The sequence below is a fragment of the Chrysochloris asiatica genome, unplaced genomic scaffold (genome assembly GCF_000296735.1).
Source record: "Chrysochloris asiatica unplaced genomic scaffold, ChrAsi1.0 scaffold00159, whole genome shotgun sequence".
In the NCBI taxonomy this organism is placed as follows: Eukaryota; Metazoa; Chordata; class Mammalia; order Afrosoricida; family Chrysochloridae; genus Chrysochloris; species Chrysochloris asiatica.
In genome coordinates, this window is record NW_006408677.1 from 4,111,568 (window position 1) to 4,136,757 (window position 25,190).

Sequence of the window (25,190 nt, forward strand, 5' to 3'; positions counted from 1 at the left end):
GATTTTTTTTTTTGACATTGAGATGTAATCCATATCGAAGGCTGTGCTCTTTGATCTTCATAAGTAAATGTTTCAAGTCCTCTTCACTACCCAAGAAAAATGAAAACATACATCCACACAAATCCTTACAAACATATGTTCCTGACAGCATTATTCATAATTGCCCCAAACTGGAAACAGCCTAATAACTATCAACTGATGAATGGATAAAAAATGTGGTGTATATCCTTACGAAGGAATACTACTCAGCAATAAAAAGGAACAAACTATGGGTACATGCCAATGAAATGAATGAACCTCAAAAATCATTATGCTCAGTGAAAACTGAGCACAACAGACTACATATAGTGTGATCCCATTTATAGCAGATATCCATAAAAAGCCAAATTATATTATAGACAGAAAGCAGTGTAGTGGTTGCCTAGGGCCGGGGGAAGGAGTCCTGATGGAGCAATGGTTAAGTGCTTGGCTGCTAACCAGAGGCAGGAGATTCACAAACCCACCAGAGACTCAATGGGAGAAAAGACCTGGCAATTTGCTCCTGTACAGATTACAGTCTATGGGCAGTTCTACATTGTCATCTAGGGTCATGAGTTAGAATTGACTCAACAGCAAGTAACAACAACAGGGCGGCTAGGAGGTATAGCACAGACAGCGAATAATACCATGTATAAGGAATCTTATTGGGGAAATAAAACAGTTCTAAAATTGATTTATGGTGATGGGCATACAACCTAGAAAATCTATTTAAAAATCAGTGAATTGTACAATCCAAAAGGGTGGTTTATATGAAATAAAAATATGCGTCAGTCGAGATATTTTTTAAGTTGCTGTTGTTTGTTGTCACTGAGTTGGCTTTGACTCAACAGTTTCATGGGTAACAGAATAAAAAGTTGCCTGGTCTGCACCATCTTCAAAACCTTTGGTATGCTGGAGGCCACAGGTGTGGTTATTGTGTCAATCCACCTTCTGATGGTCCCCTGTTGTTGCTGACCTTGTACGTCACTAAACAAGATGTTCTTTTCTAGGGATAGTTTACTCCTGCTCCTGATGACACGTCCAAAGTAAGCAAGGCAAATTCTTGTAAGTAACAAGACTGATTTGTTCTTCTGAATGTCTGTGATATATTCGGTAATCTTCACCATAATTCAAATGCATCAATTCTTTTTCAGCCTTCCTTAATCCAGTTTTCACATGCGATTAAAAACACCTGGCTTGGATCCAAAACCACTGCCATCTACAACTCATACTGTCCTTGTAGGACAGCATAGAACTCTACCCCTCCCCCCACCCCCAATAGGGTTACCAAAGCTGTAAATCTTTACAGAAACAGATTGCATCATCTTTCTCCTGCAGAGCAACTGGTGGGTTCAAATTGCCAATCTTAACATGGTTAAGTTCCAAAGACCAGGTTGTGGCGCACAAATTGGTGTTATGCAAAAATGTAGGATGACTGCATCAGATCACAAAATGGAGAATAAGTGCTGTCGAGTCAGTTCTGACCCACAGTGACCCTATATAGGGCTTCCAAGGAGCATCTGGTGTCCTTGAACCACTGACCCTGTGGTTCAAATCAACTTTGCAATCCAGCACATTATCCCACAGCACCGTACCAGGACTCCACATCATTAATATGACTCCCAAATTATATTATAGTTGCCGTTAAGTGCCGTCGACTTGGTTCCGACTCGTAGAGTTTCCAAGGCTGCAAATCTTTGTGGGAGCAGAAAGCCTCATCTTTCTCTTATGGAACCGTTGGTGGGCTTAAATCACCAATCTTGTGGTTTGCAGTCCAGTGCTTAGCCTCTAGAGCCACTGTGCTTTCATATCATTGTATTAAATGATTAAATGATGGTATAACTGCCAAGTTACATCATTACATAACTGCTAATTAAATGATCATATAACTAGAAAATTACATCATTGTAACTGTCAAATCACGTCATTATATAGCTGCCAAATTACATTATGACATAACTGGCAAACCAGTCAGAATCACAGCCCAGACAACTTGACACATAACCTTATACATCACAACCAATGCTACTCTCACCTTACCACTCAGTATTTGTTACTGCCAAATGTACATCATTAATTCACAAAAGTCAGATTTTTTTTTTACTATTGTCATAAATGTAAAATGCCAGATAAGAGATTTCATAAATGAGGAGTAGATTACTCATTTTTTAAATTTCTAGACTGCTGCTTCCTTGGACATTGCTGGTAACAACATTTACATCTGTAGAAAAATCATCTCTTATTTATTCAACAACACTGAAACATCTAGAGTATCTACTATACTTGTATCCAAGGTAATTCTATAAAATTAAAAAGACAAATAAGGAAAAAGAAAGGCGAATGATAAATAATAATACACTCCACAAATGCTATAATACAGTGTTGTCACAGAGAGAAAGTGGTAACTTTTACTGAGGACAGATGGGTGGATATTGTCAGGTTTTACAGAAAATATATTTGAGATGGATCTTTAAAGATGAGTGTTTAACATGCTGAAAATGGAGAAAAAACATTCCTAATAGATGGAAGAGAATGTACCAAGATACTTATGGATGCAATGATAAAGGATTTGGGGGAACCTTAAAGTAGAGTTACTATGAGTCGGAACTGACTCGATGGCAGTGGGTTTGGTTTTTGTAAAAGTAGTTCCAGATTGGCAATGTATATGGCAAGAGATAAAGTTGGATAAATAAGCAGGGTCAGATTGGAAGGGTATTATAGGGTATGACGATAGAATGTTACCCTGTAGGTGATTTGGTAAGAATAAAGAGGTCATTCATAATTTTAAGTAGAGAAGTAACATGATCAGATTTATGTTTTAGAATTACCACTCTAGAATCAAAGGGAAGAAAACTGATTTGTTAAGGACCTATTAAGGAGGTATCTACAGACATACATAATGAGGGTATGGAATGAACGGAAAGGATCTGAGAGAATTTTTGATGCATTTGAATTATGGCATTGAAGAATATCAAATATACCATGGACTGCCAGAAGAATAAACAAATCTGTTTTGGAGAAGTACGGCCAGAATGTTCCTTAAAAGCAAGGATGGAAAGACTTCATGTTCTTTGGGCATATTATCAGGAGGGACCAGTCCCTGGAAACAGACATCATGCTTGGTAGAGGGTCAGTGACAAAGAGGGATTGACACAGTGGCTACAACAATGGGCTCAAACATCACAATAATTGTGATGATGGCACAGAACCAGGCAGTGTTTTGTTCTGTTGTCTGTGAGTCAGAATGGACTCAATAACATCTAACAACAGTAACAGTGACTTATCAGGAGTGGGATGAGGAGAGGAAGACTGGTTGCATAGTGATAACTATTAACCTGAGGTTGATAACATTAATCAGTTTAGAGAAAACAGGAAGAAGGGACAGGAGGGAAAGACTCCGTTTTTAGGCAAGCTGAATCTGAAGTACTTTGGGGACATTTAAGAGGATATGTATAGCAAAAAACCAAACCCACTGTTGCTAAGTTGATTCCAACTCATAATAACCCTGTAGCACAGAACAGAACTGCACCTCAGGTTTTCCGAGGTTGTACATTGTTACAGAAGTAGACTGCCTCATCTTTCACCAGTGGAGCAGCTGGTGGGTTCAAACTGCTGACCTTTCAATTAACAGCCCAACATTTAACACCCAATACCACTAGGGCTGTTAAATACGTGTCTGGAACTCAGGAAAGAGGTCTGAACTGAAGACCAAAATCTGGGAATTAGAATGTAGACTGTAGATAAACCATGACAAAGTAAGTAAGTGTTTACATAGGGACCATCAAAACTATAGAACAAAGAAACATCAAAACTGTAGAACAAGATTTTCTGCTAGCCTTAAAGATCAAGAATAATTTTAGATTTGGGAAGTGTTAGCTTTCTGAGACATAGATGAAAATACTCTTGGAATCCACTCAGCTCAAGATATATCAACAGAGAATATCTTGAGAAGTACAAAGTAAAAAAAAACAAAAAACACATACACAAAAAGAAAAACATGCATGATTTTGCTTCATCCTTTCAATTTATGTTGTTGTTGTTGTTGTAAGTGCCGTCGAGTCGGTTCCGACCCATAGCGACCCTGTACAGGGTTTCCGAGGGTGTAAATCTTTACGGGAGTAGAAAGCCTCATCTTTCTCCCGCGGAGCAGCTGGTAGTTTCGAACCGCTGACCTTAAGGTTCGCAGCACGATTCGTAACCAATTTATAGATAAAGTATATGATACACAGAGAGATTAAGCAATTTACCCATATTGGGGGATTTTCAATAACTGTTGTGTCTAGAATTTGGCCTCTTAATTCTCATTCTGGTGGTCTTTCTTCTTACTCCATACTGTTAACAATTGTTACAACTGTTGACCGAATACAGGATGGAAGTACGGTGCTATCTGAGTAAGATTATATTGAGAGTTAAATATAATTTCCATTGACAGATTATATTAGTTATAAACATAACCCAAGAGATTATCAAATCTATTGCTAAACAGATTTGGGAATTTAAAGAGGTAGAAGTATGTGATTGTAACTGAGAAAGCTGAAATCTAATCAATTTTTGTCATTTTCTATCTGTAATTTCCGTAAATTACTTTCTTTGAGCCTATGCTTCCTATTACACAAAATGAGGACATTAATATCACAGAAATATGGAATTAATAATTTATGTGAAAGCAGTTACAATAATGTTGTTGCTAGGAGCCGTCGAGTCAGTTCCAACTCATAGCAACCCTATGCACAACAGAATGAAATACTGCCCAGTCTTGTGCCATCCTCAAAATTGTTATGCTTGAGCCCATTGCTGCTGCCAATGTATCAATCCTCTTGTTGGTGGAGTTCCTCTTTTACGCTGACCCTCCACTTTACCAAGCATAATGTCCTTCTCCAGGAGCTGGTCCCTTCTGATAATATGTCTGAAGTATGAGAGACAAAGTGTTACCATCCTGGCTTCTTCCAAGGAGCATTCTGGCTGTACTTCTTCCAACACAGATTTGCCTGTTCTTCTGGCAGTCCATGGTACTTTCTTTCAATAGTTTTCTCCAACACCATAACTCAAACGCATCAATTCTTCTATGGCCTTCCTTATTCATTGTCCAACTTTCACATGCATATGAGGCTATTGAAAATACCATGGCTTGGGTCAGGCTTACCTTAGTCCTCAAACTGATATCATTGCTCTTGACCACTTAAGAGAGGTCTTGTGCAGCTGATTTCTTGACTGCTGCTTCCATGGGTGTTGTTTGTGACAGCTTCAAAATTTTCTCCATTTATCAAGATGTTATTGTTAAGTGCCATCAAGTCAGTTCCGACCCATAGTAACCCTACATAGGGTTTCTGAGGAGTGGCCGGTGAGCTCGAACCACCGACCTAGAGGTTCAAACCGATTTTGCAGTCCAGTGCATTAACCCACAGTGCCACACCACGACTCCATCATGATGTTAGGAGACACTTAAAATTGCTAGTTGTATTAGAATCTTTTAAGATCGAAAAGAACAAATTATAAGAACTTCTACAGTCTCAATAGGAATGCATCTGGTGTGGAACTGTAGGATAAGCACTAGAACTGCTAACTGGAAGATTGGTGGTTCAAACCCACCAGCCACTCCTGGGAAACTCTATACAGGGTGGCTATGAATTGGAACGGCAGCTAACAATAACAAGGGAAGTAAAATTCCAAATCATTAACTTGATGGTTTTCTTGAGATCAGCTTTGATGAACCTTTATTAACATCCTTAATAAAGCTTAACTATGGGGTGAATTTCATGTATGCCAAAAGTATTTAAGTGAACAGTGTTGACAAAGGTTTCCCCCTTCCAAAAAACCTTTAGTTTATTTTTAACATCTTTTCATGAGGCAGAAATAGCCTTTAAAGAATACAATTAAATGATTTTAGTATATTTATAGAATTGTGCAACTATCACCATAATCTAAGCTTAAGATATTTTTATCACCTCCCCAAAAAACCCCTACCTATTTGCAGTCTCTCCTCGTTCCCCATTGTCCAAGCCCTAGCAGATGATACACATTGGAGTTACCATTTTTGGTCATTGTAAACAATGCTGCTAAGTATATCCACGTGTAAGTTATTTATGAGAACATATGTTTTCAGTTCACTTGGGTCGATATCTAGGAGTCGAAAGCTGGGTCATATAAGGTAACTCTGTTCAACGTTTTCAGAAACTACTAAGCTGTACTACTTTATAGGCCCACCAGCAATGTATGAGGGTTTTGATTTCTCATCATTCTAATCAACACTTGATACTGTTGTTGTTTTTTTCATTAGAGTCACCCTGGTGGGTGTGAAATGGTTATCTGTCGTTTTGATTTGCATTTCCCTAATGAGTAAGGATGTGGAACATCTTTTCATGCATTTGCTGATATTTTCAAAGCATCCTGGTGAGCAGTGGGTTAAATGTGGGGTTGCTAACCCAAAGTCTGTGGTTCAAATCCACCAGCTTTTCTGCAGGAGACTGCTAAGGCTGTCTGTTCCCATAAAGATGGACAGTCTAAGAGACCCTGTGGAGCAGGTCTACTCTGCCCCAAAAGGCTGCTATGAGTGGAAATCGACTTGGCAGCAGTGGGTTGTTATTTTCCATATTTTTTTGAAGAAATGTGCATTCAAACTCTGACCATTTTTGAATCAGTTTATTTGAACTGCACGAGTTTTATAAGAACCCTGGTGGTGTAATGGTCAAGTTCTTGACTGCCAACTGGTCAGCAGTTTGAACCCACAATCCACTCTATGGCAGAAAACTGTGGCAGTCTATTTCTGTAAGATTTACAGTCTTGGGGATCCTCTGGGACAGTCCTACACTGTCCTGTAGGGTTGCTATCAGTTGGAATTGATTGAGAGTTTGGGGAGAGTTTTATTATTGAGTTGTAGGAGTTCTTTAGGGACGCCTAGTGTGGTGCTGTAGGATCAGCACGGTACTGTGAACCACAAAGTCAGCAGTTCAAATTCACCTGCTCCTCAGAAACCCTAATACAGGGTCACTATGAGTCAGAATCAACTCGACGACACTTAACCAACAAGGAATTTTTGTAGATACTCTGGATCAAAGTCCCTTATCAGATACATGACTTAAAATATTTTTTTCTATCCCACGAGTGTTTTCACTTTATTGATGGTATCATTTGCAGCACAAAAGTTTTAAATTTTGATGTAATCCAATTTACCTACTGTTTTCTTTTGTCACTTGTGCTGTTACCATCATTTCTATGAAACAATTGCTTAATTCAAGGTCATGAAGATTTACAATGTTTTCTCTAAGAGCTTTATACATTTTTAGCTCCGACATTACATTCAGACCCACTTTGAGTTAACTTTTCTATGTGGTGTAAGGAAGGGGTTCAACTTCATTCTTTTTTGTATGTGGACATCCAATTGTACCAGAACCACTTGTGGAAAAGATTATTCTTTCCTCCATTGTAATGCCATAGCACCTTTGTGCGAATGAAAAAAAAAATAAATCAAGAGACCATACATTGAAGGGAGCACTTTGCTGTTGTTATTAAGTACCATCAAGTTGGTTCTAACCCATAGTAGCCCTGTAAAGGGTTTCCAAGGAGCAACTGGTGAGTTTGAACCACCAACCTTGCAGTTCAAACAACTTTGCAGTTTGGCGTATTAACCCACAGTGCCACACCAGTACTCCAAGGGAGCACTTACGGACTCTTAATTATATTCTATTGACCTCTATGTCTACTCTTAGTTTATCCTTACATCATTATCACACTTGTCTTATTATTGCAGTTGTATAAAACATTGCGAAATAACAGCATGAATCATTCAAGCTTGTTCTTTTTGATTACTGTTTTGGTTACTCTCGTTCTCATCTATTTCCATGTGAATTTTATAATCCTCAAAATGTTACTTTTATAATATAGCAGTTACTCAGTTTCTGTGGATTATAACTATACCAGAGGTCTGGAGTTATCATTAAGGGTGTTTTAAAAGGTCCACTAAGACGATCCCTTGAAACCCTTGTTTTAAGATCCAGGGAAAGTTAGAAAGTCGTATTAAAATCAGTGACTGAATATAAGAGTAGGGTAGAAGTTGATGAAAGAAAAATTAATTATTTATAGGCCCCAAAGTATAGGTCCCTACCTGCTTGTTTTAATATCACCTACTCCTGATGTGGCACTGTAGGATAAGCACTGGACTACGAACCACAAGGTCGGCAGTTCAAACCCACCAGCTGCTCCTCGGAAATGCTGTACAGGGTTGCTATGAGTCGGAACTGACTTGATAGCACTAAACAACTTTACAAAAAAAGGTTAAACTTGACAATTTTAAAGAGGAATGTTTTTATGATACAGATTGGAAAAATGAAGATTTGTAGTCTGGCCCTCAAGCAAGGTACATTCCCTTAGTTTAAACTATATGAATGAGGCACAAGTTTCTCTATTAGTAGTATATCCAAACTACAGGAGAAGTATCCAAGATGAGAAATAAAAATCACCTCTTGAGTGACGAAACCCTGAACATAAGTTTGTACACATGATCACAATTATCTCTTAAGTGCTAGTATTTAGTATTCATAAAATCACATGAACATATTCAAAGAATATGTTATCTAAGAAACAGCTTACAATTCTGAACCATTTTGGGGGGGTGGGAATGAAGGATTTTTACTTAATGATTATGCCTATTCTGTCTATTCATTTAGTTGGGAGCTCACAATTGTGACTGGGATAAATTTGGGAACCACATTTGGTAGCCGCAAATACTTTTTAAAAACAACATAAGAGATGACTATACATGTGATTTCACCAGATGGAATGCATAAATCAAATTGACTACATCTGTGCAAAGAAACAGTGGAAAAGTTCCTTATTATCAGTCAAAACAAGGCCAAGGGCAGACTGTAGAACAAACCATCAATTGCTCATATGCAAGTTCAGGTTGAAGCTGAAGAAAATTGAAACAAGCCCATGAGAGCCAACATAAGACCTGGAACATATCCTACCTGAATTTAAAGACAATCTTAAGAGAATAATTCATGCAATAGATACTAATGATAGAAGACCAGGGGAATTGTGGGATGACATCAAGATCATATAGGATGAAAGTAAAAGGTCATTAAGAAGACAAGGAAGAAAGAAAAGACCAAAATAAATGTCAGACGAGGCTCTGAGACTTGCTCTTCACGGTACAGAGGCTAAAGCAAATGGAAGAAATGAGGAAGCAAAAGAACCGAAGAGAATATTTCAAAGAGCAGCTCAAGAAGACAAAAGTCAAATGTTATAATAAAATGTGCAAAGACCTGGAGTTAGAAAATGAAAGGGAACAACAGACTCCAGCATTTCTCAAGCTGAGAGCACCGAAGAAAAAATTCAAGCCTCAACTTGCAGTATTGAAGGACTCTCTTGGCAAAAATATTGAACGATGCAAAAAGCATCAATAGAAGATGGAAGGAAAACACAAAGTCACTGTAGCAAAAAGAAAGGGTCAATGTTCAAACATTTCATGAGGTAGCATATGATCAAGAGTCAATGATAGGTTCGATTTCCGGTGCTTTCCTAACTAGGCAGTTCAGAGTAGACACTGGAGAGGGAGAGAAAGGAATAGTCAGAAACACCACACTAGAAGACTTGTTAAGTCCGACTTCTGCCTATGACTGACTGGAATACCTAAAATGGGGCTACAGCGTACCCAGTGAACGAGGCTTCTTGCGGAGCCTTTGCAATATATAAAACTACAGGTAGGAACCGGAACCACATCCAGATCTCCAGAGATGAGAGATCTCCACTTGAAAGGATGAGCAGACCAGCCTGGAGCGGCCAGAAGAATAAAAGATAGCTCCTGAAAGAAAGACCTGCAGGAAAAATGGAGGCAGATGGACTGTTACTACAAGAACAAACAAATCGCTTCCCTGGAAAACATCAAGGCAAGTGGCCAGGTCCTCTCAACGCAAACCCCTTCCAAGACTAAGACTCAACGGAAATGCACGCTCTGATTGGTGACCACACACATCACCGATGGGGGAAAGTGGGGTAAAAGCAGCAATGAAGCGGCAAACTAAGCCCTACAATGTTCAGTGGACTTCTGTGGACCCAGTTGGGGACCTGGTTGGCAAGCAATGTGAAGAGGCCTGGGGACTCTTGGGTCCAGAGTCAGTGGCGTGGCCACGGAAGACTCGAGAGGAGAGTGGAGCTACCGGCTGACGGGAAGAGAGGACATATGCACAGGAGCGTCCACACTTGCAGATGATACCCACGTGACCTGGACCGGATGACTGGATGATAGGAGCTCAACCAGGAGAGGAAAGAAGTGGGGGGAAAAAAAAAAAGTGAGCTGATACAGTCTGATGAACTTGACTTATACCTATGGAGCAGCAACTCAAAAGAGGGAACAAATCCTCACAGCAAGAATCATTCACACACACCCCCACACACAGAGTGGACAGAGAAGGGCAGCCTGGACATTGGATACTCAAATGGGGAGGGGGAGACTACAAAGGCAAGAAGTGACTGGCTTACAAGCTTTCAAGAGGGAACCTGGTGCTAGGGAGCATGGCAGAAGGCAGAATCTCCAGTAGGTACTATTCAATCTGTCTGGGCGGAGCTGATGAAAGGAGATACAGATGGGTAACTCGTGATACTGCAGTGAATAATGCTTATCAGGATGAATTGTGAGGGTTGGAAATGCAGGAGTGGAAGTTTTGTAACAGGGAAGGGAGTGATTAATTCTCCAGGATAGGAGCAGAGGCCTCTGGGACCATCAACGGAGAAGAGCCGAGAGCGGGATCCTACCCAGAGAAACAGAGATGCCTGAGATAGAGACAGAGATGATGACGTGGAGTGATGAAGCGACTGGGGACTTTGGACCCAGAGAGGGAAAGGGACTGTGGGCCGACAACTGGAGGGAGGAGGGGGAAGTGTAGGGGGCGGGTTTCTGGGATATACCCTTTGGGTAGTTGAGGATGCATGGAGGGGATTGGAACCATGGCAATGAGATGATATAAAATGGAATGAATGTAAAACTAAAGTTCTCCCATGTAAACTATCATATAATTCACAATAAAACATTTTAAAAAAAAGAGCCAATGATACTGAAGGAAGAAGTCCAAGGTGCATGAAGACATTGACTAAAAACAAGGCTCCAGGAATAGATGGAAAACAATTAGAAATATTTCAACAAACTGATCGGGTACTGGAAGCACTCACTCATCTATGCCAAGAATTTTAGAAGACAGCTACCTGGCCAACCAACTGAAAGAGAACCATCTTTGTGCCCATTCCAAAGAGAGGTGACCCAATGGAATGCAGAAATCATCAAATAATATCAGTAATATACCATGAAAGTAAGTTTTGCTAAAGACAATTCACACACAGATGCAACAATACATTGACAAGAACTGCTAAAGGTACAAGCTGGACAGATGAGGATGTGGAACAAAGGATAACAATGCTGATGTCCGATGGATCTTGGCTGAAAGCAGAGAATACCAGAAAGATGTGTAACTGTGCTTTACTGACTATGCAAAGGGTTTTGACTGGGCGGATCATGACAACCTATGGACAACATTGTGGAAAATGAGTATTCCAGAACACTAATTGTGTTCATGAGAAACCTGTACATAGACCAAGAGGCAGTTGTTTGAACAGAACAAGGGTTTAACTGGTTTAAAATCAGGAAAGGTATGTGCCATGGATGTATTCTTTCACCATATTTATACAATCTGTATGCTGAGCAAAAAATCAGAGAAACTGGATTACATGAAGAAGAACGTGGCATCAGGATTGGAGGAAGACTCATTATGCAATCTGTAGAATACAACCTTGCTTGCTGAAAGTGAAAAGGACTTAAAATACTTACTGATGAAATCAGAGACCACAGCCTTCAGTATGGGTTGCACCTCAATGTAAAGAAAACAAAAATTCTTACCACTGGAGCAATAAATAACAATACGGTAAATGGAGAAAACACTGACATTGTCAAAGACTTCATTTTGCTTACATCCACCATCAACACTCATGGAAGTAATAGTCAAGAAATCAAACTATGTATTGCATTAGGCAAATCTGCTGCACAAGACCTCTTTTAAAGTGTTCAAGAGCAAAGATGTCAGTTTGAGGACTAAGGTGCACCTGACCCAAGCCATGGTATTTTCAATAGCTTCACGTGCATGTGAAAATTAGACTATGAATAAGGAAGACCGTAGAAGAATTGATGCATTTGAGTTGTGGTTTTGGAGAAGAATATTAAAAGTACCATGGACTGCCAGAAGAACAAACAGATCTTTGTTGGAAGAAAGAAAGTACAACCAGAATGCTCCTTAGTAGCCAAGATGGTCAGACTCTGTCTCTCATACTTCAGACATGTTATCAGGATGAATCAGTTCCTGGAGTAGGATACCATGCTTGGTAGAGTGGGGGTGTTAGTGAAAAAGAGGGAGCCCCCACTGAGACTGGCATCGTGGTAGCAGAAATTGTGAGAATGGCGCAGGACCAGATGGTGTTTTGTTCTGTTGTAATTGGGTCACTATGAGTCAGAACCAGATTAGGCAAGCTTCTTTAATAAAGACTTACAGCCTTGTAAATACTGGGACAATTCTACTCTGTCCTATATCGTCACTATGAGTCAGATATGACTTGATAGCAACGAGTTTTTGTTTTGTTTTTGGAATGCAGAGTCAAATCCAATCGCATCTAAAAAGCAACATAAGTTATTGACTTTCTAAGAAGTATTCTAGACTGATTTATTTGGTCTTTCACACTTTATACTAGCTCTAAGTTGTAGTCTAGGGTTTCTAACTGTTAAAAAAAGTCATAGCAAAGGTGAACATATCTTAATATACAGCTTTTTTTTTTTTTTTTTTTCTTTTTTAAACAAACTGTTACTGTAGGATAAAGAACTGGACAAGGTTGGTTTAAACTGCAAGGTCAGTTCGAACCGCACAGTTGTCAGTTCGAACCACACAGTTGGCAGTTTAAGCTCACCAGCCGCTCCTCTGAAACCCTATACACATTATGAATTGTAAACAACTTGATATTACTTAATGACAACATGGGATCATTTTTGAACCTCAGTGATCCCAATTAACTGAGTATAACTTCCATATAGGGTGTTCTTGGCTGAAATGTTTATGGAAGCAGATCAATGGGTCTGTCTCCCATACAGCCTCTGAGTAAGTTCAAACTGCTAACTTTTCAGTTGCTAGCTAAGAAATTAACTGTTTGTGTCACCAGGGCTCTGTTTCTACAAACTACTCAATTTAAATTAGATATTTCATAAAGGCAGTATCATTAATGATGGTTTACATTAGAGATGACCTGTAAAATAAAAAACTTTAAAAACTATTAATGAAAAAAAAAAATTTCTCTCCATATTAGAGGCCTATCCTAAAAAGGAGCTCTGGTAGTGTAGTGGTTATTAATCAGGCTGCGAACCTCAAAGTCAGTCAGCAGTTCGAAACTACCAGCTGTTCCGTGGGAGAAAGATGAGGCTTTCTGCTACCATAAAGATTTACAGCCTATATAGGGTCGCTATGAGTCAGAAGTGACTCCACGGCACACTACCATCACCACTATCCTAAAATGGGATCCAGTTCATAGACCATAATTCAAAATTGAGTGCTAATTTTATTTTTCGTAAAGTTTCCGGTTTTGTAACTTAGAAACAAATATATCCACAGTTAAAACATGTTTCTAATTTATACTATGGTATTGTTAAGTGCTGTCATGTCAGTTCCAACACATAGCAACCCTGTAAAGGGTTTCCGAGGCTGGATATAAATCTTTACGGGAGCAGAAAGCCTCATCTTTCTCTCAAGGATTGGCTAGTGGGCTCAAACCTTGTGGTTTGCAGTCCAGTGCTTATGCTCCAGAGCCACCATGCTCCAATTTATATTATAATCACAGGAACTATATAACTTTATGGTCCTGTGGGTTAGACTGGAAACTACAAAGTCAGCTGTTCAAACCCACCAGTCATTCAGTGGGAGAAAGTTGTCTTTTTCCATAAAGATTTATCGTTTCAGAAACCCAATGAGTCACTATGAGTTGGAAAGGACTTGATGTCAGGGGCTTGGTTTTGCTTTATTCTTATTAAGGCAAACAAAACCCAGCTATGTGGGTAAACCTATTATTTTTATCTGCATTACTGTGTAGGGTAAGGCACCATTTCCTTCTAACAAAGTTAGAAATTATGACAGTGCTGAATATGAGCCCTGGTTGCACAATGATTAAGTGGTCAGCTACTACCCACCCACAGCTGCACAAGAGAGACCTGGTGATCTGCTCCTTTAAAGACTGTTGTGTACCATCGAGTGGGTTCTGATTCATAGTAACCCTGTATAAGGATTGCGAGGCTACAGGGTCTCCAAGGCTATAATTCATTCTCCCTTGGAGCAGCTGGTGGATTGGAACTGCTGACCTTGTGGGTAGCAGCCCAACAAATAACCACTATGCTATCAATGCTCCCCTGTAAACATTATGCCCAAGAATACCCTATGGGGAGTTCTGCTCTGTCTTGTAACATTTCTGTGAATCTACAGTTGATGTGACAGCATCCAACAGCAGCAGCAACATAGAGGCTTTGATAATCTGCAGATATTTGCTCTTCTAAAGACTAAGTCCAAAGGAGCTTTGGTAGCGTAGTGGTTATGAATTGGGCTGCGAACCTTAAGGTCAGCGGTTCGAAACTACCAGCCTCTCCGCGGGAGAAAGATGAGACTTTCTACTCCCGTAAAGATTTACACCCTCGGAAACCCTGTACAGGGTCGCTATGGGTCAGAATCCACTCGATGGCACTTAACAACAACAACAAAGACTAAGTGAGTCCAAAAGTTAATTTTTACTTCTTGACATGTTGTAGCTCCTATGATTTATTTATAATGCAGTTTAAGAACATTAAGAAAAAGATCTTCAACATGCTTCCCTATCTTAGGTCACTGTCCTTAAAAATAGGCTAAAATAACTCAGTGGTTTTCATTTAGTAATTTAGAAAAATCTCCTCATCTAGTGATATTTCTTATTATGTATGTCAATAAAAATAAAAGACTAATCGGTTTTCCAGCCATTGATTTAAATTTGTCAAAATCTGTATGTGCACCGGGGTTTTAACTTCATGAAATATGCAGAATTTTAAGTGTCACCTATTTAAAATTTTTGAAAGATCAGATTCTAACGCATAATCCCAGCTGCTTCTGGGAGCTTATGTTCTTTGTACCACATCTTTGTTGTACTCACAAGAAAAACCTCCTGAAGCTCTTCCTGTATTCTAATTTAGACTTGGTCATCTGAGAACCAAGTTAAAAAAAAAAAGCAAAAAATATGTTGTTGTTTCTGTAAATTCACCAGCTTTGGTAAATTCATGGAATGCAGTTTTTCCTTTCTTTCAGAAATGGCTAGAAAATAATGTAACTAAATCTTAAGTGAAACTGGAATGTTATGACAATATAAAAAATTAAATTAATAAGCAAACAAGAAATACTGATCTTGGTATTTTGTACAGAACTTTTTAAAAACCTCTAAAAGTGGGTAAGCAAATCAAAAAAACCCTAAGAACTTTGAGATGCATCTGGAAAGATGGTAAAGTCTTTGAAACTAAATACTTCCTTGACTACTGAGCATACCAAACTACTAGAAGCACATGAAATTTTTTAGGGAATAATTCCAGTTCTGCAGGTTTGGGAGAGGCAGATAAATTGAAGAGGAAAGGTTAAGATAAGCACAGCACTGAATCTAACACAGAGACTGAATCTGTAATAGAACTCGGGGAGGGGGGAGTGGTATAAGTTAAGAATATGGGAGCATTGGGAGAGAAGGTACTAAAACTATCAGACTCTACTTGAGTCCTCCTATCAAACCAATTGCAATAAAGGGCAACTTAATCTCAAACTTTGGACACATTGTCCGGAGAGAACAGTCGCTGGAGAAGGATGTCCTGCTGGGTAAGGTGGAGGGTCAGAGAAAAAGAGGAAGACCCCCAACGAGATGGATCAGCCAGGTGGAATCATTGATGGCGTCAAGTGTGGCAGCAGTAGTGAGGTTGGCCCAGGATCGGACATTGTTTCATTCTGCTGTGCATGGGGTCGCTATGAGTCGATTCCGACTCGATGGCACCTGACAACAACAACAATCTTTTAGAAGAGAAAAAATTGGGGCATGAAAAACACTTGATGGCCAAGATGAAGATTCTGTATTTGGAAATGAGATGACATATGAACATATATTTTAATTGTACATTTTCATTATGCTTTTTTTTAATTATCAAAGGGGTAGTCCTATCAGCACTGTATTATAGCTGACTTAACATAATATTTTCAGTTCCACTTTTCTATAGAGAGATAAAAGGCTATGTACTACTACCCTTTTAGTATAATATCTCCAGTAAAGCCTCTGTTGATTTTTTTCCTTTGGATTTTAAATTAAATTAAATTTAAATTTAAATACAAATGATTGCAATTTAATGCTTTATCCATCAATTAAAAATGGGGTTCTCCTTGGCATTAACAAAAAAAAATTCATTTGAATTGAAATTAACGTTCTACATTTCAATGAAAGACATATTTAACTTCAAAATCAGGCTCTCAACTACCCTTTGCTAAGAATATTTGCTCTAACATTTTACTTCTGGATAAGCACTGGAATGCTAAGTCAGTGTGGTTCAAACCTACCAGCCATTCCTCAGGAACCCTTAGAGTCACGGAGTCAGAACCAACTTTAAGCATTTAACAACAGTTTACTACATAAATAGATAGTCTCCTATTTTGCTTTGGGCCAGTGTATGAAAAATAAGGCTGTTGGACCACCACTGGACTGTGAATCACAAAGTCAGCAGTTCAAACTCACCAGTTGCTCCTTGGAAACTCTATCTGGGGCCGCAATGAGTTGGAATTGACTCAATGGCACTTAACAACAACAACAAAAAACTAGACATTAAACAAAAGTTATGGATACTGATTTAAAATTGCTGTCATTCTGCAATAAGAGAATACTCTTTCAAGGCCATAAATTCTCAAATATAGCTTGAGTTGCTAAAATCCACATTATGTGAAAATACAAGGAGTAGTATGATAAGCAGCAAATGTAGTAAAAAAAAATCAAAAATAATTTTTAATAAAAGTATGCATCCTAAAAGTGATAAAAGTCCTCAATTCTCACTTCTGTTCTACGAGATGACTTACAAAATATTAAATTCTAGTTTCAAACCTAGGCATGAATAGGAAAGAATCAACCACACTAAACAAGTCCCCCCCCCCCAAATAATTCAAGTACAATATAAATTACCTCTGTGTTAATATCATGATACTGAGTTGAAGTTGCCCCACACTTGAGTCTGAGTTTTGCTATCAGTTGTTCAAAGTCGTTAACTTCAGTGAAGCGAAAAGCTGTTTTACCTTTGATGCTAATGATGACAGATTTGCTGGAATCATTTGTCTTATCTATAGCTAAGACCTGGTGGTAAAAAACATAAATAAATGAACCAAGTTTTCCCCCTATTGCTGATAACTTCAGGCAAAATGGCTAGTGTTTTGTGGCTAAAAGTTTTGGTCTGTGATCTGTTAAGTACTACGTTTTGGATGCTAGTTATACTGCTGATAGAAAAGTAACCTCGGTGTAAGTTATTTTTCTTTTCAATAGAAAGGTTTAACTAACACGTAGCTTTTTAAAAATGATAGAGGGGGCTTCAAAATGTTCATAGAAAAATACCATTATTTTTTAATTCCATTTTCCCCATAACTTTTTTGAAGCCCCCTCATACAGTTATAATTCAGAACTATAATACTGACAACTTGTTTCTGACCCACACAAAAGTTACTGATTCTATTCTTTTTGACCATCAAATATGATCATCTGACTTTTGATATTCATGGCACAAATGAGCGATCACATTCCATTGTGGGTCATTCTAGCACTTAATTTGTTTTCAAAGTTAGTGTTTTTCCATTGTGGGTCATTCTAGCACTTAATTTGTTTTCAAAGTTAGTGTTTTTCCATTGTGGGTCATTCTAGCACTTAATTTGTTTTCAAAGTTAGTGTTTTTTTTTTTGTTTGTTTGTTTGTTTTTACTGTCACTTTTGATAAGAACATCTCAAAAGCTAGTACTCTTACCTGGAAGAAAAGCACTGAACTTAAAAAGTCACTTTAAAGTTACCAAAAATGATACTGCATATTGAATTTTTAGTAATTTAGAGAATTAAAGATAGTTTTAACCTGTGAATGATAACATTTTTAAACCAAATGCTGATACATAACCAAATTTATATTACCTCTCGTAATGGGATGATTACACTACATAGATTGCCATCCTGGCTAGCAAAGCAGATAAAGTTTTCTGAAATGCACATTTTCCCATGAGTATTGAAGTGGCTAAATGGCACCCATAAGAAACATTCATGTACTTCTTTCAAAGTCTCTTCTTTGGGCAGCCTAAAAAAAGCATTAAATTGCTCACTGTGTGCCCGATTTTCCAGACCTCTGCAGAAAAAAAAAGAAAAGACGGAGGGCCTCAAATGATGAATTCTAGTGTATAGACGCCTACATTGACTAATCTAAATGCATTGTAAACCAGATAGATTAAATATTAAATGCTATGCTCTTCAACAAATTATAGAATGGAAGAAACATGCCAATCCCTAACAAATTCATTCTGCTTATTATTTCCAGTTTCATTTTATTAAGGTTAAAATGCACACAAGTTAGAGAAGACGTTGATCTTAAAACCATCTGCTAAGGGATAATTTGCTGGAAGGTCACTATGATTATTATTATAGCCTCATAAAATGTGAATATGGCTAAAACCAATTTTGGCAGAAAATAATTATCCTATCAGGTTATCAGAAAATCAACAGAATTATTCAATTCAATAAAATAAAGTTATGAAAATATATGGCATCAAAGTTCAGAAGGGAATAGTCCATAAAAGAGAAAATTAAAATGAAGTGAAACATACCCAAAACATACCCAAAACAGAAGCTTGATATAACAACACTGCTTCACAGTGTTGGGTACAGAATGTAAGTGTTGATAAATATAGATGACTTATTGACTGATACATAAATATACAAATAAAAAAGCAACTGCTTAAAACAGTACTATTGTTAGGGGCACTAAACACATGTGTGCAGGGGTCCTGGTATGGCGCTGTGGGTTAATACACCAGACTGCAAAGCCATTTAAACTGCAAGGTTGGTGGTTCAAACTCACCAGCTGCTCCTCACCAACTGCTCAACTCATAGAGAGTTGCTATGGTTTGGAACTGACTTGAATGCACTTAACAACAACAAACACATGTGCTAAACAGCAATGCCATCTTGGGTAATATACAGATTATGCAAGTCCTCACTAAAATTCAACAAGGTTAAATCTAAAGCCATCCTTCCTGTACATATTATTTGAATATGTGATATTCCATCATGTCTTTCAAAACATTTCTGATCAATACAAACCTCACTTAAATTACAATTTGGTGAGTTATTTCACATTGTTCAAAAAGATAAGGCCCATTTATACAAAGAGATACACTACATAATATTGCAAGTAAAAATAATCAGATTGTAAAAGAGTACATGTTGTTTACACCCATTCTTGTTTTTTGCAAACATTTAAAAATCCATGCACTAAAAAGCTTGGAAGGACATACATGAGACTTAACTGTGGTCATTATGCATCTGTAATTCTTCGAATTGGAGTCCTATTGACACACTTGGCTGCTAACCAAAAGGTCAATGGCTTGAACTCATCAGCTGCACAGCAGGATAAAGATGTGGCAGGCAGTCAGCTTCCTTAAAGATTACAGCCCAGGGAACTCTATGGATCCGTTCTACCCTGCCCTATTGGGTTGCTATTAGTCAAATTTGACTCACTGTCAGTGAGTTTGGTTTTGTAATTATTTAAATTATAGAAGTAATAATACATGCTTGTAGAAACAGCAGAAATAGTAAAGAAATTCCATTTTAGGAAAAAGTCATTTGGAATCATTAGTCTCCAAAAACATCCTTTCTAATGTGCTAGAAAAAAGAATTCAAATGATTTTCAATAGGCTCGCTTGAAAATGCATAGAGACAAAATTGATTTACTATATATCTCATTTAAAGGCAGACTTGAAAATCAAAACCAAACCCAGCCCACTGTCATCAAGTTGATTCCTCTAGATTAGAGTGGAGTTCTGGTGTGGTGCTGCTGTAGGATAATCCACTGAACCTTGAGGTTCAAGTTCACCAGCTGCTCCTCGGAAACCCTATACAGGCTCGCTATGAATCGGAACTGACTTGGCAACACTTAACAACAACAGAGCAGAGTACAACTGCCCCATAGAGTCATAGTGACCCTTCAGAGGGTTTCTGAGACTATAAATCCTTATGGGAGTGGAAAGCCTCATTTTTCTCCTGTGGAGCAGCTGTTGGTTTGAACTACTGACTGGGGTTAACAGTCCAGTGCTTCTTCTACAACGCCACCAGATTTATTCAATACATGGAAAAATAATGGTTCAGAAAGACTCTAATCATATGTTTATTGTGGCCAATCAAGGAACAAATAAAAAAACTAATGTCCAGCTAGGAATATAACAAAAGCCAAAATTTTATTATTTTTTACTTTTATAAAACGTTTTATTGTTAAAATAGTGGGTACAGACAGATACTTAATCCAAAAGTATCTTGTATCTGAATTACTCTCATTGCCTCCCCTCACTTGAATGTAACGCTCACAAGGGGTTAGGTCTCTTTGATTAACATTTAGCACTTGGTACATAGTAGGCACTCTTCTCGGTGAATTAATGAAAACAGAAACACTATGGGTAGAGTGAATACATTAATATGCTTGAGGGATCTGGGAGAAAGGAAATGACATTACTCTATCTTAAATTTCTTTATGTAGTTGGAGAAATGAAACCACGAAATAGGTAAGAGACTTATCCAAGGTCATATAAAAGAACCAAGAATACAAATCCTAGCCTCCTGGGTTTTCAATGAAGCAACATTTTCACTAAGTAACATTTCTAACCCCCTCTACCCAGCCCCACACTGACCCACCCATAACCTCCTTCTGCTGGATGCTAATACTCAGGGATTCTGTCACAAGGAGACATCATTTGTGACTTTTTAGAAATTGTAGTTTGGGTGACGGTTTGCAGGGCATTATTAGCTTTCTGTTCAACACCTTATACACATACACATTTTATTTCATGATATTGGCTGCAATCCCCTCAACATTGAGCACCACTCTTCCTTCTTCCTCCCTGGGTTCTTTCTTGCCCCTTCCTGCCTTCTGAACTTTGCAAAAACAGAATTCTTAATCTTCATAGGTTTTTGTTGTTGTAGTTAAGTGCCATCAAGTTAGTTCTGACTCACAGCAACTCTATATAGGGTTTCCAAGGAGGGTTTGAACTGCCAACTTTGCAGTTAGTGCTTTTCCTACAGCACCACACCAAGTATAAGATTTTATTTATAAATCATGTATTGTTGTTGTTGTTAAGTTTCACCAAGTCAATTTTGACCCATAGTGACCCTGTATAGGATTTCCAAGGAGCAGCTGGTGAGCCTGAACCACCAACCTTGCAGTTCAAATGACTTTGCAGTCTGACGCATTAGCCCACAGAGCCACATCAGGACTCCATAGATCATGTATACTGGAACATAATTTTGGTTGTTGTTGTTGTTAAGTGCCGTGGAGTCGATTACAACTCATAGCAACCCTGTGTAGGGTTTCTGAGGAGCAGTTGGCAAGCTTGAACCATCGACCTTGCGATTCAAACCGACTTTGCAGTCCAGAGCATTAACCCACAGCACCACGCCAGGACTCCTCCACACTGGGCTGCTAGCTCCTTGGAAACCCTATATAGGATTGCTAAGAATTGGAACTGACTCGACAGCACTTAACAATAACAACATAGTCATCACACAACTCTCCAGAATACTTTTGATGGTTTAACCATAGAATTGCAGCCGAGTACTTTCCTCTTGTACTTTCCCATACCACCTATACTGTTTCTCCTTGACAGAAACTGTTTCACTATTTACAGAACCTCTTCTGTTCCTCTACTCTTTGGAATGCTAATTTCAGGCAACTATTTTGAATACTGAACAGGATCAAAGGATTCGGTTCAGTTTCGAAAAACCAACCAATTATAGTAACAAATAGCTATCACACAGATACTTCTGATGTAGGCACTGTTGTTGCTATTAAATGCCATCAAGTTGGTTCTGACTCATAGTGACCCTGCATAGAGTTACCAAGGAGCAGCTGGTGAGTTGGAACCACCAACTTGCTGTTCAAACCGACCTTGAGGTCCAGTGCTTTATCCTACATCGTCACACCAGGATATAGGCACTAATAATGATTAAACACTTATTCACTGCTTTATATTTTATAACATGCTTGCACACATATTATATTACTCATTCCTCACAAGTGCCCTCTGAGGTAGACATGTCAGATGAGAAACTAAGGTCTTGAGAGATCATCACTTGTCCAAGAGTTGCTCTACTCATTCTAAAGTCCATAATCCACTGACACTACACTAACTTGCCTAATTCATAAAAAATTGTGTTGTGTAAATGCTTTGGAGTCCTGATGTGATGCTGTAGAATAAGCACTGGACCACAAGGTTGGTTTGAACCATAAGGTCGGAGGTTCAAAAGTTACCAGCTGTTCCTCAGAAACCCTATACAGGGTCTCTGTGAGTTGGAATGGACTCAATGGCACTTAGTAACAATAACATGGGTAAATTCTTTTTAAAAATACATGACAATATATTTAAAAATTTTAGACCTGAAACTATCTAAACTACTCAGAGAGAAACTTAGAGTTAGACTAAACACACACACACACACACACACACACACACAGACACACATATCCTTACATTTCTAATAATATTCCACTGCAAATCTTACCTGAATCTCCAGAAAAAATTCCAAACTTACCTTCTAGCATTTCTTAGGATTACATTTCATGAACAGTGGATTATTATTTGTGAAATGCATTTGAATAAGCATACAGAAAATGCACAGAGGATGAATACCTCCAAAGAAAAACTATCACATCACGAAGAATCGTTATTATTTTAATGGTACTCAAGCCCATCATTCTTATGATCAAACTATAAAAGTATGTATTTAACTAAGCTTTGATACCTTTTGGTGATTTGTAGAGGATCATCAAGGATTGGGTCATTATCAAATGTTTCCTTGTCAAAAATTCTCTTTATAGCATAGTTAGCCAGCTGTTCCATAAGAAGGTATGTTTGGTTAATGTGCAAAAACATTGAAAAGTAGTGATCCTCCCCATGGGAACACACATGAATACTCTCTGTCAGTATGACATTGGAAGTCTTTTCAAGTTTTGAAACTGCATCCCAGGATATAACAAGTTTTACTGCAGATAGAGCAATAAAGAGGTATGATTAACTTTCTCTATTGATACATGCTAATTAATCAGGTCTTTTGGGACAATGGTTAATCACCTAAAAAAAAAAAAAAAAGCTACAAATGGCTAAAATACCTTGGCGATCATGATTGGTTAGAATGTTAGAGCACAGCCATAAATATGTAATAACTTGTAATTCTTCGAAATAATTTAAAAGGCATTTTTAAAACTAGTCTGAATTGACATTTAAATCTGCTTCTTTACATAATTACACAGAAAATAACTTTTTGATAACCACCGATCAAAAACTATATGCACTATAAACAATACTGCTTGATTCTTCTTTTGGCTAAACTATTATATATTGAACATTATAGTACTATGGCTATTATAATTGGGCAGTTTATTTAAAACAAGGATATAAGCAATTAGGCAGTTTAGAACAAGAGGCTGAAAGCAGTTGTATGCCAGATAACCATCACTATTCAATATTTATTCACTTCCCATAAAATACAAGATACTTTCTGCACATATTTAATGGTTTCTATGCTAAACAAGCAGTCTTAGAAGGGCTCTCTACATGAAGTGAACTTTTTAATGTACAATTTAATTACTTTTAATATTGATCCCATTGCTTTATGTGCAACAACCACCACCACAGAGTTGATAGGTCAGTAAACAAGTTCAATGTCATGATGAACAATAGAAAACACTTACTTTCTGATCCCAACAAAAAAGAATAGAAGCTCAGAAAGTTGGTGCTAAGATAGAGCCAGCCCTGACAAGGAACTCGTCCTTTCCAATAACTGCATGAGTAGTACGTCACTAACTTCTCCTGCTCTGGTAAACCAAAACATTTTTCAAATTTCAGAAGAGCTTCTCGAAATTTCTCAGGATCATCTTCTTTTGCAAAAGATTGCTTTCCCTCTTCAGCAATTAATCCCTAAAGGAGAAAAATATTTGCTGAAAACTCATTACCAACAGAAATGTATTGAAAATATTTCATTTTAAATAATCAAATACAATTGTGTATTTCTATAATGGTATATATATATATGTATATATGTGTGCACACACATTATTCTCTTCATATAAAGGTCAGAGGGTTTTCTTCAGTTTTGTAATTAAGCTTTTTCTAATACCTCAAAAGATATTATCTCAAATATAGGCACTAAGTACATCCCTCTGAATAACCTAAGGGTTCATTCAAACTCCAAATTCAAGAGATACTGAAATTAAGAACTCCTAAAAACACTTACAATGGCACCAAAGACAAACCACTGACCTGACAATTTTCCTTAGCATTGATTGTGACATTCATATACATACTTGACCAGTCCTGGAAACTTCCAGGAAAACAATGATTTGCCTGCCATTCAATCTCTGACCCTCATCAAGGATCACACAGTTTAGTATTCATTCTATCTACAAAAAATATACACGACACTTACTCTGATCTTTCCTTGTACAAAATTAGTAATATCTTCATTTGAATCGAACACAGATAAGGTCTTCATGATATTTTGTTCCAACCAATCCCAATGCTTGGTTATTTCTTCTCTGTTGGCTCCTGATTAATAACTCAAAAGAATTAGAAACTCAAGGAAAACTCTAGAGCAAAACTTTTGTAGTTTAAAGGCTTAGTTTTCAAATAAATGACATATCTGTTAATTTATTAAAATTATGACCATATAGGAAAAAAAGTAGCATATTTATTCTCGATTCATTCCTGTATATGGGTTATCAGTAGTATTTCTCATTATAAGTAGAAAGAATAAAATACTTAATGAAAGAATAAAAAACTAAATACAAATCAAGAGAAAAGACATAAAATTCTGAAAGCAAGATGCCACTAACTG

The 25,190-nt window shown here is 37.8% G+C and overlaps 1 protein-coding gene across 1 annotated transcript in view; it reads right to left on the minus strand.

Moving 5' to 3' along the window:
- TBC1D8B (TBC1 domain family, member 8B (with GRAM domain)) overlaps window positions 1–25,190 on the minus strand; it is a 156,083-nt gene that overhangs the window by 85,942 nt on the left and 44,951 nt on the right. Inside the window, exons 3-7 of the mRNA XM_006871052.1 lie at window positions 24,783–24,901; window positions 24,049–24,274; window positions 23,100–23,340; window positions 18,234–18,441; window positions 17,251–17,418 (exon numbers count right to left, since the gene is read on the minus strand). Of these exons, the coding sequence (XP_006871114.1) occupies window positions 17,251–17,418; window positions 18,234–18,441; window positions 23,100–23,340; window positions 24,049–24,274; window positions 24,783–24,901 (962 nt within the window). The remainder of the gene's footprint in view (window positions 1–17,250; window positions 17,419–18,233; window positions 18,442–23,099; window positions 23,341–24,048; window positions 24,275–24,782; window positions 24,902–25,190) is intronic.